The sequence below is a fragment of the Oryctolagus cuniculus genome, chromosome 16, assembly GCF_964237555.1.
Source record: "Oryctolagus cuniculus chromosome 16, mOryCun1.1, whole genome shotgun sequence".
Classification (NCBI taxonomy): domain Eukaryota; kingdom Metazoa; phylum Chordata; class Mammalia; order Lagomorpha; family Leporidae; genus Oryctolagus; species Oryctolagus cuniculus.
In genome coordinates this window covers 47832758-47849199 of record NC_091447.1, presented here as the reverse complement: position 1 = coordinate 47849199, position 16442 = coordinate 47832758, and the positions used below count along the sequence as shown (strand labels likewise).

Genomic DNA, 16442 nt, shown 5'->3' with positions numbered 1-16442 from the left:
AATTTGGTCAAATGTTAGTGAGCTGCACTATTTTGCTAGAGTTTAAAAAAATCACGAAAAATACAAATGAAGCCATGTGAACTATTTCTAAGCGTTCAGTAGTATTAAGTGTATTTGCATTGGTGTACAATGATCTCTTGACACTTTCATCTTGTATAACTGAAATCCGATGTCCCCATTTCCCTCTCCCCAGCCTTGTAACCACCATTCTATTTTCTACTTCTAGGAATTTGTCCACTCCAGAAATCTCATGTAAGGGGACATATACAATATTTGTCTTTTTGATTGGCTTATTTCATTTAGAATTATGTTTTCACAGTTCACCAATACTTTAGAATGAATCAGAAGTTCCTCTCTTTTGAGGGCTGAATAATATTCCATTATATATATAAACCACATTTTGATTATTCATTCGTCTGTTATTCTAATTTTAAAAATTTACTTGCAAGTCAGAGAAAGCAACACAGAGAAAGAGCTTCCACCCACTGCTTAGCTCTCCAAATGCCTGCAATAGAGGGGGCAGGTGAGAGAGGGTATTAAGCTGGGAGTCAGGAATTCCATCCAAATGGCTCATGTGAATGGCAGGCACTCAACTACTTGAGCCACTACCTGCTGCCTCCCAGGGTTACAGGAAGCTGTAATCAGGAATTGGACCAGGTATTAATCTGCAAGCAATCCAATAGGGAATGTGGATATCCTAACAGGTGCTAGGCCAAACACTCACCCCGATCTAATGTTTAAAAATTCTGAATAGGAATCTATTTTTGATTGATGCATTCCAAGAAGGGAAACAAATAAAAAATTCCTACCTCCCCAACTTCCTTAAAGACTTTTTAAATTATCCTGTCCTACTCTAACTGGTGTTTACGTTAAGTTTTTTGCCACTGGCCAGACATATGCAATCCAAACATGTTTTTTCCCCTATGGTTTGGAGAAATATACATATATGGTCATGATTACAGTTTTGATGGCAGAAAGACCTGGGTTTGAATTCTGTCCTCACACTCATCAGCAGTAAAACTATGGACAAGTTACTTACTCTCTCCAAGACACTGATTCTTCATCTGTCATGGAGAATAATGTTAACCTTACTCTGTAGGATTGTTTTGTGTGAGGCAGCATAAGTGAAGTGATAAATACAATGAATGATCCCTACTATTACTGTTGGGTTCATTTTACACAGAGGTTTTTTCAGAGACAATAGCACTTGAGAACAAGTAAACTGTTTTTGTAGGAGCTTGCTTTGATCATTCAAAGAACACTTTCAGTAGATTACTAAATGGCATTAACATTTATCAACATCCCTGTAAGCATCTTATTGTGTTCATTAAGCAATTATATTCTCTTGGGTAATCACACTCAAGTCCCCACTAAATACGCAGTTCTTGATCCATGAACACAGAAAACTCTTGCTGAATGCTACTGATATGACATACTTCACTTTTTTCTGCTATCTTTGCTATGAAAGCTGCCTTTACATTCTCAGTTTTTATTATTATGCCATCTGTGTACCAGTAAAGCTTCACCCACCCCTCTCCAGTTTGGTGCCCCCAAGGCCCTCGCAGGACTAGAGTCTTTGGGCTTGGTCACAAGCATGGAAATCTCCCTTTCCACGTGGAATTCAGATACTAAGAAAAGGACTATGTCCATGGAAGTCCACCCCAGTGCTCCTGCAGGGCCCCTCCTCTGGAAGACACTAACTCATGGGATTCCTTGGGCATGGCAATAATTACAAGGCTTCAAGTGAGTTCCGAGGCACATCATGCTCATACTGAATCCATTCACACTTTCGTGAAGTCCTCTACCTGGTTCTGGTTGACTTCCCCCTACCAGCACCACCAAAATTAGACTCACAAACTGGGTATAATTTTTTAAAAAGGGGAATCGGAGAGAAACATAAAACCCTGAAGCAGAGCCACAAGCTGAGCATAACCACAAGAACTCCCACGCTGTCTGCTACATTCAGAACCCCACCAGTAATCCCAGTAGGGTGACACTACACAGACAGACTCTACGGCTACACAGTAGTCAAGCAGAGGTATGTCTCGTCTCTATTTAGATGCAAAGCTTAGTGTTTCCTTAGCCTGAATTATAAGTCATTCACCATACTTGCATATCTTGACATTAAAATGAATATCTGAGGAATTTTCTAAGAACTTCACAGCTCCTTCTATGATATCTGGAGAGACACAATGCCCCAATTATTAGACAACATGATGACCAGCAGCACACATTTCTACATTTTTACCCAGCTAAAGGAACACTACAGATTGGGGGAAAAAAAAGTTGAGGAATGCTTACCTGGAAAGGAGAAGTTTTCTGCAGTGTTAACAAATTTATCAGTCATTTCGCCAAACACGATCATCATGAGGGGAAGACCTGATCCATGAGCTATGGCCATGATGGTGCCCAGCAACATAAACAATTTATCCTGCCAATCAGAGTATCGAAACTGGGGAGAAAAGGGAAATATAGTAGTACTTAGCTTGTTTCTAACAGTTATGTGTTGTGTGGATTTCTGCTAAGAGTCAAATAAGTGCAGGAAGAAAAGGGATAATTCCAGGCCAAATCACCAACATGACTGATTTGTGATTCTATTTGTTTTGCATTCCTAAAGGAAATTAATCTAATTCTATTTCCTCGGTGTTTGATTTGGGTGAATGAGTACAACACAATCAGAAGGGACAAAGGTTTGGTTCCATTAAGAAACGTTGTTGGCTCCTCCAGGATCCCTGAGGTAGTGAGTTAAGGACAGCAAGGCAGACATGAAGCGCACACACATGTCATACCCTCCCACACAGCATCCAGAACAGTCAGAGGGAGACTCAAAAACACAGAGAAACAGATCCTCCGAGTTTTGAGGATAAGAGCCCACTATTCAAGTAAGCTTTTAAAATATTTCTAGTTTTAATTTTGCACATTTCAGTGGGAGGATATTATCATGGTTCAGTATAGAAGCACAGTGTGCAAGAAGCCAAGTGAAAATAGCTAGCATTTAAAAGGCAGCCCTGTTGGGAAGTGTAACAAATAACATCGAGTGCCTATGTGTGTACTTGAGGGAAGTCTTGTTCATGGAGATGGCACTCATGCAGAATCCTGCAGATCAGGGCAGTTTCCTGGAGAGCAAGCAGGGAATACAGAGGAAGTCGGGGATGCTGAGGTTCAGTTAGCAAAGCCACCAGGAGCTGCAGAAGCGCTAAGAAGCCTTTGAGGGTCACATTACTAAGCGTGGGACAGGATGTTAGAGGGAGGCACAGAATGCCCAGTGGGCTGCACCAAGGACCTTAGCACCACCTACGAAGAGGAGGGGCACCACCAGGAGTCGCAGCCCCTAGGGACTAACTTGCAGATAAGCCTGCAAACTTCAGCCAGCTTTGTGGCTCTGCTTGCTCATTTCCTCCCTGTTTCCAACTGACCCTTCCTTGGCTCACTCTTTATTCCTTCCTCTTCTGCCTTCCAGACAACTTCTTCCTCCTCTCACACTTCCATCTCGACAGCGTCTCCTCTCTTTAAACTTTGCCCTCTGTCCACTTCCCCCCACACCACCCTCTTCTGGGGACAGGAAACAGTTATGAGGGATTGGCTGATGAGTCAGGCGTGGCCTCTGAAGGCCAAGGCTGAGTCAGAGTGGGTCAGTACCCATGTGAGTCTGAGGTTGGAGCACATGGTGGGGATGGGTGTGTGTGTGTGTGTGCGCACGTGTAAGTGCACACAAACCATTCTCAACGAGTTCTAGAAGTTCAGCTGGGATCCCGTGGGACTAGACTTCTTCCAAAACACTGAGCTTACCTTGTACCAATAGAAAAGCACTAAAAACTTGCTTATGCATAATCAGAATTCCTACCAGCTGCCTCATATTTAACCAATATTCCTAGAAGCTAAAGGTGAACAGACTTCTTAATTGCTTTAATGTTTTCAGTTAAATAACCTTCACATGCAAGCTTTTTAAAGCTAACGTGGGGGACATTTTTCATAAAACAAATGCAGAGATGCATTTTCCTGAAATTGGTAGGTTTGCAAGTGACTCTAACACATCTCCTGTTTTCAATTTCCTTGTACACCAGTTTGCTCTGCCACACATCACAGCTAGCCTATGCCTACCTCTTTTACGTTGACAGTGTGGGCCCTGGACTCTGAAAAGCCAACCCTAAGATAGCACAGGAGGAGCAACGTCACAAAATCTTAGTCTATGACTCAATTCAAGGTCCCAAACTTGAATGAAGCATCAGATTAATGTCATTTAGTGCTTCATGACTTACCAACGTTAATGGTCCAATCAAATTCACTTTCTTCATTTTCTTCCTGTCTTGGTTGCTGTAAATAATATAATTGCTTGCATTTAAAATGATTATTAAATGTTTCACAGTCACTGAACATAAATGTTAGTAGATGGGATATTCAACTACTACAATATTTTCAAATATTAAGGAGTGATGTCCACCAACTGTCAGATTATCGGGTTTACCAAGGCAAGGTAGCTACCAAGAACAGAGGTAACTGTCCAAGGTCCTGCAAGGACATTTGGGTAAGCAGGAATGGCCACCTGCACTGCAGAACTCACGCATGGAGGCAAGATGAATATGTTACCAAAATGTCTGCCATGTCAAATTCTTTTGCTGGGAAACAATGCATGTTGAGCTAAAATTAGTACAGACCACTCTGATGAGTGTGCAGAGCGGTGTCAAGAAATCCTGTTAGTTTTACATTCAGAATACCTCTGGAATTCAACTCCAAGTCTCAGGGTTTTTGCCAGTCCCTACAGATCAGCCTCCTGCCTGGCCTCTCCCCCTTCCCCTCCCCCCTCCCCCTCCCCCTCTCCCTCCCCCCACTCCAGTCCATCCTCAGCCAGCACCAGAGCAATCGTTTGTAAAGCAAATCATGTCCTGTTACGTCTCTGCTCACACATCTACCGTGGCTCCCATTTTTCCACAGAATAAAAGCCAAAGTCCTCAGGTTGGCCCCAAAGTCCCATGTGATCCGTATCATTAGCTCCTTGCCCCTGCTGCCTCTTCTCTGGCCACCCCAGCCTCTCTGCTGCTTTGTGAACACACAGACTTGTTCTCCCTCGGGGCTTCAGCATGGTCAGCCACCCCTGCTTAGATACTCACAGACAGCTCTCCTCTCCTTGCTTCCAGGTCTTTTCCAAACATTGCTTCCGGAATAAAAGCTACCCTCACCACTCCGCTTACAATGGCCAAGTTCTTCCCCCTTGCACCATTTCCCTTAACTTTGACAAATGCTTTCTGAAACGATAGCTCAGCTGACTTAGGATGTAAACTACTTATGTCTGTCTCCCACACAGTAGCAAACTCCACGGGGATGGAGATTTCTCTTTCTTACCTAAGATGCAGTTATCCATGTAGGTGATAAAGTTGTCCTCATAGCACTTGACCCTTATGGATTTAGGAAAATCATGGGGAAAACATCTACCACTACCTCTACTCAAAACAATGTGCCACTGGCAACAGCAGCAAGACCAGGGCAAGCACACAGCTAACTCAGTAAGCCCCAATAACTGGCGTGGGTGTGGCCTCCTTGGCAGCAGCATCTTGGGGTTGCGATTACAAAAGTCAGCCTTATTATATTAATGTCATAATCATACAGTCTCAACTCTGTGAGCCTCAGGGCAGAGGACTTCCCTGCGTGTCACTACACCTTTTGCAGGGACAGCCCCCTTTGGACACTCATCAGAAGTCCAGCCAGTGCAATGCACGAACAGCCTTCTTCAGGAAAACACCAGCTATTAATAGGCTGCCCAGCCAATGCCAGCCTAACTCGCCAGCTGAAGAAAATCCCATTTTACTTCCAGAAATGAAACCATCAGTTTTCCAATTCTACCGGGCAAAATTACAGTTTCTATGAATTAATACCAAGGTTCTTAGAAGCAGTGAGGCAGTGTCTCTGTGCACGCTCGTTAACAGACTCCAAGATGCTACCGTTTACCCATCTGATAGGCACGTTTTCAGTTAGCTAATCAGGCCCCTTGCAGCTGGAGGGCCAGCTTCAGCGCCTGATAAACGTGTCCCCCTGGGCGATCTTTGGATGACACAGGGCCATTGGTTCTCAGTGGCCTGGAGTGAACTCCCAGACCATAATAGCCTCATAAACTATTTGAGGCTAAGGGCGAAAATGATTCACTACTCCCACAGTCAGAGAGGAGCAGAAATACACACCGACTGGAGGAATCTGCCCCCACCCCTGTCAAGGGTGCCTCCCGGGGCCAGGGGGACCCAGATCCAGGCCAGGCCCAGGCCTGGGAGAGGGGTCCCAAGCCAAGGAAGCGCCGGGACTGCCCCCTTGCTCTTGAACAAGAGGTGGTTTGCAAGCACGACTTGGGAAGACAGGCTCCCCAAGGCTCCAGTGCCCAAACCCCCAAAGAAATGGGGAACCCAGGCTGGCCGTGGGAGGCGGGGAAGGGCGAGAAGAGGAGGAGGAGGGGACGTGAGCGGGACAGTGGGCTCCACCGCCTTGGCCCAGGGCGCACCACTCTAGAGGCGAAGGCCCCCCTTAAGTTGAAAACGGGGGACAGCGGAGAGGAAGGCTGCTGGTGGCCGCGTGGAGTTAAGTCCCGGGGGGCGCGCCCCTCAGCACCCCGGGGTCTCTCCCGCTGCCGGGACGGCCCCGCCCGCCGCCCGCCGGCACTCCAAGGTTCTCGCCTCACACAAGACCCTCCGCAGAAGGCCAAATGCCTCGACCGCTTTTCGGGGCAGACCTTGTCCTGGCCAACCCGCCAGTAAGGCCAAGGCAGCCGGCGACGTTACCTGCTGCCGCCCACTCCGAAGTCGCCCTCGGCTGTCCAGGGGCGCCGCGCGCTGCCGTTCCGCACAGCCTGCAGCTCCATCTCGGCCTGGGGAGAGACCACGCCTCAGCCCCAGGACCGCCCCCGACCCCCGCCAGGCCCCGCGGGGCAAGCAGCCCCCCTGCACCCCGCACCGGGCTCCCGCCGCCCCCTGCCCGCGCCCGCGCCCGCGCCCCCGGGGACCCGCGCGCCGACTCCCTCACCTCGGACCTCGAGCGTCTCTGCGAGCCGCCGGGCGCGCGGCTGCAGCGGCCGCGGGGTCTGGACTTTGCCCGCCGCGGCTCCGTCCCCGCCCCCCTCCCCGCACGCGTGCGGCCCCAGCGACACCTCCCGCCGCCGCGGGGGCGAGGGCCCGGGCCCCAGGAGCAGCTCCCGCCGCCCGCGCCGCGCTAGGGCCCCCGGCGCCCGCGCTCGCTGCCGCCCACCCGGGCGAGCCGCCAGCCCCGGCCGGGCCGCGCCAGCTGCTGCCGATAAGCCCGCAGCGGCGCGGGGCCGCCGGGGCCCGGGCCTCGCGCGCAGCGGCCCCTGGGCGCTCAGTTGCTTTTTTTGTAACCCCACGCCGGGGCCAGTTTCCGGACGCCCAGCACCCGCACTCCGCTGGCCTCCCTCTTGTGCGTGGCATCGGAAGGCCTCGTCCAGGGCCGGCGCCACCGCATCAGGCTCCTTGGCGGTGCCCTGTGGTAGTCAGAGGAGCAGAATTAGGGTTGCCAGAGACTTTGGTGACAGCGTTAACCACCCAGGTGGTTTGAGAGGTGCGTCCTGCCCAGCGGGGCGCCCTGCTCCCACCCCGCACTTGTCCACGCCCTGGCACCTCCAGGTTCCTCACAGGAGCGGCCAGGCCTCAACCTCAGGCCGTCGCCGCTCGCCCACTGTGTGACTTTGGGTTCTAGGCCTCACTTTCCTCGCAGGTGAAACATGGCAAGCAAGCATTTCGCTTCCCAGGTGATAGCGAGGCGTAAATGAACTGGATCCTTGCATTCAGACAACCGCCCACACATGGAAAGTATTTTTTCTTAAAGGAGACCTCTGCACCGAATCTGTGCAGACTTTATTTTTCCCCCCTTGTCATTATTCCCTAAACAATACAGCTCAACAACGAAGTACAATGTATTAAATAGCATAAGTCATCTAGGGGTGAATCAAGTATTCAGCAGACTGCATGCAAATACGGCACCAGTGTTATATAAGGGATTTGCGCATCCACAGATTGTTGCTATCTTTTGGGGAGTCCTGGAAGTAAAGGTGCCAGTTAATCCCCCTGGAATATCAAGGGAGCACTCCCCTAGGTCAAAGTACCTAGTCCCAAGCGTCAAATACAGCACACAGTCAACAAGCACAGCTAATCAGGTAGGGGATCACCTGCCGCCCCCGCTGCTTCTGTGTCTTACTAACGCAATGGCTGTCCGGAGTTTTCTCGGGTTCCTAGAGAATCTTAAGGCCGAAGTGTCTATGGCGGACTCCATTTCCTTTGGGTATATTTGGTGTCTTCAAAAAGATGATGTAAAATGTGTATTATGAAAGTGCCATCTTTTTTGCAGTGAAACAAACTTTTGAAAATTCCAGGGGCTGGCGCTGTGGCGTAGTGCGTAAAGCCGCGAGTTCGAGTCCTGGCTGCGCCAATTCCGATCCACCTCTCTGCTATTGCCTGGGAAAGCAGTAGAAGATGACCCAAGTCCTTGGGCCCCTGCACCTGCGTGGGAGACCAGGAAGAAGCTCCTGGCTTTGGATCACTGCAGCTCCGGCCAATGTGGCCAATTGGGGAGTGAACCAATGATGGAAGACTCTCTCTCTCTCTCTCTCTCTCTCTCTCTCTGCCTCTCCTTCTCTCTCTGTGTAACTCTGACTTTCAAAAATAAATAAATCTTAAAAAAAAAAGAAAATTCCATTTGCTATGAACTTTTTGAAGTCTATTCGTATCCCTAGTGCGGGGGGGAGGGCGGGGGGGGGCTGGATTATATGATGGTTCTATTTTTAACTTTCTGAAGAACCTGGGAACTGATTTCCACCATGGCTGTATAAATTATACTCCCACCGACAGTGTGCACGAGTTTCTTTTGCTGCACACCCTCACCAGTGCCTGTTATCTTTTGTCTTTTTGATAGTTGTCAATCTAATCTGAATAATATCTCATTGTGGTTTTTGATTTGAATGTCTCTGATGACTGGTAATATTGAGCATTTTTTCACGTGCTTTTTGGCAATTTTTATGTTTTCCTTCAAAAAAAAGTCTGCATCTATTGGCTTTTAAAAATTGGAATGTTTTTATGCTATTAATGCTATTATTTTGCTAATGCTAATAATGCTATTATTATCATGATGTTATTTTGGCCATTAACACCTTGTCAGACAGCTAGTTTGCAAGTATTTTCCCCCATTCTGTAGGTTGTCTCTTCTTTCTATTAATGTTTCTCAGTTGTTCAGAAGCTTTTGAGCTTGATGTGATCCCATTTGTCTATTTTTGTTCCTGTTTCCTGTGCTTTTTTGGGAGCTTTACCCAAAAAATCCTTGCCCATTCCAATGTCCTGTTGTGTTTCCCCTATGTTTTCCTCTAATAGTCTCATAATTTCAGGTCTTACACTGAAGTCTCTAATCTATTGTATATGGTGAGAGGAGTATGGTTTTCTTCTGCAACTTATGCATTTCAGAACTCTTAAGCTGTATTTATCAACCTCTGACTTATACACTGTTGTCATCATGTACTCTAACTTTCTCTATAGATTTATAACTCTTATGGGAATGTTATAACTTTTAGTTAGTACTCACTTATCTATATACTTATCATTCTCTTGTCTTCTCTTTTTCCTACACCTTTTTCCTTCCCCCTAAAGAATATTCTTTTGTATTCCTTTAGTTGGTGATGAATTTTCTTCGCTGTTTTTTCCTGAAAATTACACTTTTATTTTGAAAAAGTATAGGTTATTTGTGGATTTGTCTTGATGGACATCAATACTTCTTATGAAACTATAGGAATTAAGATAATGTGTTTCAACAGGCATGAACATGGAATCCAGACTTTGTAACTGATGGAGCTGGCGTTCTAATCCAGGCAGGATTATTAGCTACAACATGAACTAGAGCAGGCATGTAGGGATGGAGAAGATGGATCAAAATCAAGTGTATCAGATGTTCAACACATTCATTTTCCTTTTTTAAGAAGGGGGGGGGGGAGAGAGAGAGAGAGAGAGAGAGAGAGAGAGAGAGAGAGAGAGAGAGAGAAATATGGATAGAGCTTCTATTTGTTGGTTTAGTCCCCAAATGGGCTGGAGCTGGAGCCAAGAGGCAGGAAGTCAATCCAGGTCTCCCATGTGAGTGGCCAGAACCCAGTCACTTGAGCCATCACCACTACCTCCCAGGGTCTGCATTAGCAGGAAAAGGGGCTTGGGAGCCAGGGCCAGGAATTGAACTAGGTCCTTGATGTGGGACATGGGCATCTTAACTGGTCCTTTACTTCCAGGCCAAATGCCTGTTCCCATATTCATTCTTCAATGCATCCCTCAAATCTCTGACTTGTCATCATTTTACTGTTCCTCACCCCTGTCATCCCCTTCATGCCCTCTATTCCTTCATAACTCAGCCTGGAAACCCCCTTGCTCTCTCCCTTTATGAGACTTACTTAAGAAAACCATAACCCTGGCTCATTCAAGTTCTCCAACCACTGTGTGCCCTCACCATACAGCAGAATGCATCTGATGGGAAACACATGCCATCTGACCAGACTTGCTGTGGACTTGGCAGTTCCCTGTTATATACTGAATGTACTTGGCATGATTATGTTCACTATGCAGTATGCAAAATTCACAAGGACAAAGGCTTTGTTTAATCACTAATGGCTCTCAACATTTGCTGCCCCCAAATTTCCTTAGTTCACTCTTCCATTTTCCTGGATAATTATTGCCTGCATCCTGTTACCTTGAACTTCTGCCATTCTTACCCTGTCTTTACTTCTGCCACGGTACTGTGCTTCTCATCTTACTGAAACAATGGAAGTGTTCAGAAGAGAGGGGTCATCCTCTCCCACAACACCTGCCCAGTTTCCAGCTGCAGTGCCCAACACTCTGCCTCTCACTCCATGTGTGCCAGTCATGCTAGTTCTAAGGACCTCGCCTTCTGTCCTGTGTCACCAGCTTCCCCATCCCTGCTGGATCCAGCAGGATTCAGCCACGCTGTTACTCTTAAAAAAAAAAAAAAAAAAAAAAAAAAACCTCTCTCTACTCACTTCCCCTGCCAGCTCCTCTCTCATTTCTCTCCTTCCCTTTGCCGCTGAACTTCAAAGAGTTACATCGCTTTCTCCATTTCCTGTCCTCCTGTTCTCTCTCAACCAAACAGGAGTTTGGCCCTTTTACACTACCGAAACTGCTCTTGTCAGGGTCACTGATAATCTCGACATTGCCACATCGAAAGGTCAATTCTTTGTCCTCATCTTACCAGAGAGCTCCATCACTCTCTTTTCCTGAATATGCCTTCCGCACTTGATTCCAGGACAGCATGCATTTCTTGAATGTCCCTATGCCTTCCTGGTCACTCTTTCTCAGTCTCCTTTGATAACCTTCCCTCTTTATCCAACTTCTTTAGGGACATTGGATACTCCAAAGCCTCACTCCCTTGGACTTCTTCTCCCTCACTCTCATCCCTCTGTCACCCCAGCCAGGTGCACAGTTTGAAGGGCCATCTGCAAGCAACAGTGTCCACATTTTTATTTCTGGCCTAGCCCTTCCTCACTCTTGTACACAGCCGACTCTTTGGTGACCTAGAGGATCTTTGAAGGACGTCTCAAACGTACTGTGCCCAGCTTCAGTAATGATCTTCCCCCCATGCTAGTCCCTCCAGCTCAGCTGGCAGCTCCAGCCTCCAGCTGTCAAAAACAAGGCAGCCACCTGCATTCCCCTTTCTTCTGTACCCATACTTCAAGTCCATCAGGAAATCCTGTGGGCTTTACTTTCAGAACACATCCAGCACCTGACCACTGCCCCATGCCTGCACTTCCACCGTGGTCACACAAGCCACTGTCATCACTCACCTTCTCACTGTCACCTTGCACCAACAGCTCCTTTGAAAATTCATATTTGTTTATCTGAAAGGCAGATAGATACAGAGAAAGCAAGGAAGGGAGATAGGGAGGGAGGGAGAGAGAGCGAGTGAGCGAGGGAGGTAGGGAGAAGGAGAAGGAGGTAGGGAGAGGGAGGTAGGGAGAGGGAGGTGGAGAGCGAGAGGGAGGTGGAGAGGGAGGTGGAGGCGGAGGCGGAGGGGGAGGGGGAGAGGGAGAGGGAGAGGGAGGCGGAGGCAGAGGCAGAGGCGGAGGCGGAGGGGGAGGGGGAGGGGGAGAGGGAGAGGGAGAGGGAGAGGTGAAGTAGCCCCTTGACAGTAGGGACTCCATTTGGGGGCACTTGAGACTCCATTCTGGGAAAGCAACCCCCCCACAATGAGACTCTGGTCTGAAACTATGATCTCAAATAGTCGGACAATAGCAGTGCACTACATCACCCTTGGCAGAGCACAAAAACCCCCTAGCATGATTGCTCAAGCTTAAAAGTAGAAAGGTTGCACCTGGGTTACCTGGGCTAATAATAAAGATGTGATTTGTCTATGTCTTAAGATCATAATTGCTGATTGTAAGATTTTAGCAACCACTTAGCAACTGTGTATTCTCTCCCCCCTCCCGATTTTGCGGTTTTTGCCTTTATAAACCCTATGTTGTAGTTCCTCGCTGCTCCTCTTTCCTTGTATGTTCAGAGAGCCCCAACATGTTGGATCAATAAATCTTTAACCCTTTGCTGGTTGCATGAGAGAAAAGTCTCCTGGAGTCGTTCCTCAGGCGGTGGGCGTTTTCAGACCCTAACAGAGGGAGGTGGAGAGGGAGGGGGAGAGAGAGGTGGAGAGGGAGAGGGAGAGGGAGAGGGAGAGGGAGAGGGAGAGGGAGAGGGAGAGGGAGAGGGAGAGGGAGAGGGAGAGAGGGAGAGATCTTCCATTCACTCGTTCACTTCCCAAATGCCTGCAACAGCCAGAACTGGACAAACCAGGCTGAAGCCAGGAGCTGAATGCAATCCAGATCTGCCACAGGGTGGCAAGGACCCAAGCACTAAGCCATCACTTGCTGCCTTAGCCGGAAGCTGGGATTGGAAGCAGAGCTGGGACTTGAACTCAGGAACTCTGATAGGGGATGTGGAATCCCAAGTGTGTCATAACCTTTGTGCCAGGTGGCCTACCCCTCCAACAGCTTTTTAGTGGTTTTTCTGCTCTGTCCCTGTCTCTGTTCTGCCTTTGTTAATTCTCAAAAGAGCAGCCAGCGTCGTTGTTTTGACTCACATTTGTCACTCCTCATAATTCTGCGGTGACCCGACTCAGTCACGGCCTGCACGGTTGCCCTCGCCATCTGTAACCTCCCTGATTGCGACGTCTGCTTCTCTCTGGCCTGCGCCCAGCCCAGTCTCATGGCCTCTAGACTGGTCCTCAAATGAGAGGGGCAGAGTTGGGCTTCAAGGGGCTTGGAGCATTCCCTCTGCCCCAGATCCTCTTCCCCCGGGTACTCACACGGCCTCATCTTGCACAGCCTCTTCTCAGTGGTCATCTTCTCAATGGCACCAACCCTAACTTCTTGTTAAAAATCGCACACCAGGGCCGGCGCTGTGGCGCAGTGGGTAAAGCTGCCGCCTGCAGTGCTGGCAACTCATACGGGCACCAGTTCAAGTCCCAGCTGCTCCACTTCCTTTCCAGCTCTCTGCTAAGGCCTGGGAAAGCAGAAGATGGCCCAAGTCCTTGGGCCCCTGCGCCCACATGGGGGACTCTGAAGAAGCTCCTGACTCCTGGCTTCAGATCAGCACAGCTCCAGCCATTGTGGCCAATTGGAGAGTGAATCAGCAGATGGAAGACTCTCTCTCTCTCTCTCTCAATCTCTCTCTGTGTGTGTGTGTGTGTGTGTGTGTAACCCTGAATTTCAAGTAAACTAAATAAATCTTTAAAAAAAATCGCATACAGGGACTCTCAGTTCCCCATTCACTACTCTGATTCCCCCCTCACACACACTGCATTACTCCTTTCTAGTATATTATATAATTTGTGAATTCATTATGCTTGTTTTCTCTTGTCACCACATAGCACATAAGATTCATGCAAAATGTTTTAAAAGATTTTTTTAAATTTATTTATTTGAAAGGCAGAGTTAACAGAGAGGCAGAGGCAGAGGCAGAGAGATGTCTTCCATCTGTTGATTCACTCCCCAAATGGCTGCAGTGGCTGGAGCTGGGCAGATCTCAAGCCAGGAGCCAGGAGCTTTTTCTGGGCACTTGGGCCATCTTCTACTGCTTTCCCAGGCCACAGCAGAGAGCTGGATCAGAAGTGGAACAGCTGGGTCTGAACCGGCATCCACGTAGGATGCCGGCACTGCAAGTGGTGGCTTTACCTGCTATGCCACAGTGCTGGACCCAAGAAATTTTTAGAACTACCTCACTGCTTGAAAAACAAAACAAAATTACACTTTATCTTTGATCTTTTTCCTCCTAAAAATTCATTCCCTTCTGGTTTTGTTCATCTTTTGCTCATTATAAAATTCTTCTAACTTAGGGTTCTGAAGGCATGCATGAAGATGTTGAAGAGGAGAGCGACGCATTCAGCTTGCTCTTCCCTACTACACTCTCCCTTTAACATCTGTAAATGAAGCCCAACTTGCCAAGGTTTCAGGACAAAACTTTACAAAGATTGCGAAGAGTCTGCATTGATCCCAATGATCACAAAGTCACATCATTTCTGTCAACGTAGATTAATGGGCCACTGGAGTTCCAAGGTCACATTGCCTAATGGAATTTCTGTGCTTTGTGGGACTAAGTGACTGTTAAGTGGCCGGTGGGGGGGGGGGCACAGGGCCACAGGATAAGCAAGAGCTAGGGTCACTACACTTAATGTTATGCATGTGGACTCACTGTTCAAGTTGTTCTATAACCGTACCTTTACAAAACATTGCCCTTTGCTTTGCCACATGTTCAGATATTTGTTCATACCATGTCCATATATTTATCAATAATACAACAAAAAGGAACAGTAACATCAGGTTTGCATTTTATATTCTCAGGTATTTACAGCATTACTTCCTAGCTCTTGAACTGAGGCATCCTAAGGGTTCTTCAATTATTTTAAGGGTATTATGAAATATCCAAAAACTACTAGGGTAACATTAGTTGGAGGCTGCCTTCATCTTTGTAACAATTTTGGAACTCAGCTAATATTGCATGGATTCTATGATTCCTCTTACCCTTTCTCTCCCCTCTTTTTGAGGTCTACTTTTTATTTTATTTATTTTTAATTGAAACACACACATACAGAGAGAGACAGATATACAGACAGACACACAGACAAATATCTGCTGGACTACTCCCCAAATACCCACAAAAGCCAGGCCCAAGTCAGGAACCAAAAACTCTGTCCAGGTCTCCCATGTGGGCGGCAGGGACTCCAGGACTTGAGGCATCACCTGCTGCCTCCCAGGGTGCACATTATCAGGAAAGTGGAATTAGGAATGGAACTGGGACTCAAACCCACAGCTGCATTCTAAGATGGGATGCAGGTGTCCCAAACAGTGCGTTAACTGCAATGCCACGTTTGCCCCACTGTCCGGCTTTTAAAAATTAAACATTTTGAGATAAATTATAGGTTCACATGGAACTGTAAGAATAATATGGAGAGATGCCCTCTATCCTCTACTCAGTTTTCCTAGTACTAACACATTGTAAGTCTATAGTATAATACTACAACCAGGATACTGACACTGATACAATCGAGATTCAGGACATTTTCCTCGTAACCAAAATCCCTCATGTTGCCCTTCTGTTATCACATAAGTTGGCTCCCACCTCTAGGACTCTCCTTAACTTTCGGCAACCACCAATCTGTTCTCTAGTTCTATAATTTTCTCATGTCAAAAATAAATGGAGTCTTACAATGTGCAAATGATGAGACTGATTTTTTTCTTCAGCATAATTGTTGGAGATTCAACCAGGTTGCTATGTATCAGTAGTTCATTCCTTTGTTTCCCATGAGTACTCTTCCACCCTATGGAAGTACCACAGTTTGCTTAATCTGTCACCTGTTGAAGGTTATCTGGGTTGTTTACCACTTCGGCTGTTAGGAATAAAGCTGCCATGAAGAGTTCTGTACCAGTTTTCCTGTACACATTAAGCCTTAATTTCTCTAGAATAAATGGCCAAGAGTGTAATTTTGGAGCCTTTATATAGTTACATGTTTGTATTCTAAGAATAAAGTGTTTTTTAGAGTGCCTGCACCATTTTTCACCCCATCAGCAATATATGTGTTATCCAGTTGCCTGCATCTTCCACTGTGCAGTGCTGTCATTATTTTCTCTTAGCCATTCTGCAAGGTGCATAGTGAGATCTCATTGCGGTCTTAATTTGCATTTTGATGCTGAAGATATCTTCATGCACTGATTTGCCAATGGTACAGTCTTCTTTGGTGATTTGTCTCTTCTTGTTTTTTTGGCATTTTCTAACTGGAGGTTTTTTTATCGTTGGATTTTAAGCACTTTTTATATATTCTAGTTCTTTGTTAGATGTGTGGTTCGCACATATTTTTTCCCAGTCTCTAGCTTGTTTTCCATCCTTTCAAGAGGGCTGTCTGCAGAGTCCAAGTTTTTGACTGTG

At 47.1% G+C, this 16442-nt stretch overlaps 1 protein-coding gene across 2 annotated transcripts in view; it reads right to left on the bottom strand.

The window, feature by feature from the left end:
- The window catches only part of ABCB4 (ATP binding cassette subfamily B member 4), a 69263-nt gene extending 62107 nt beyond the window's left edge, over positions 1–7156 (bottom strand). The window contains exons 1-4 of one of the 2 annotated variants that reach the window (XM_070059859.1): positions 7003–7156; positions 6762–6847; positions 4260–4314; positions 2302–2452 (exon numbers count right to left, since the gene is read on the bottom strand). In XM_070059859.1, the coding sequence (XP_069915960.1) occupies positions 2302–2452; positions 4260–4314; positions 6762–6841 (286 nt within the window). In that variant the 5' untranslated portion in view covers positions 6842–6847; positions 7003–7156. The remainder of the gene's footprint in view (positions 1–2301; positions 2453–4259; positions 4315–6761; positions 6848–7002) is intronic. The other variant, XM_070059858.1, reaches the window with a different exon arrangement.
- Positions 7157–16442: the final 9286 nt, after the last annotated feature.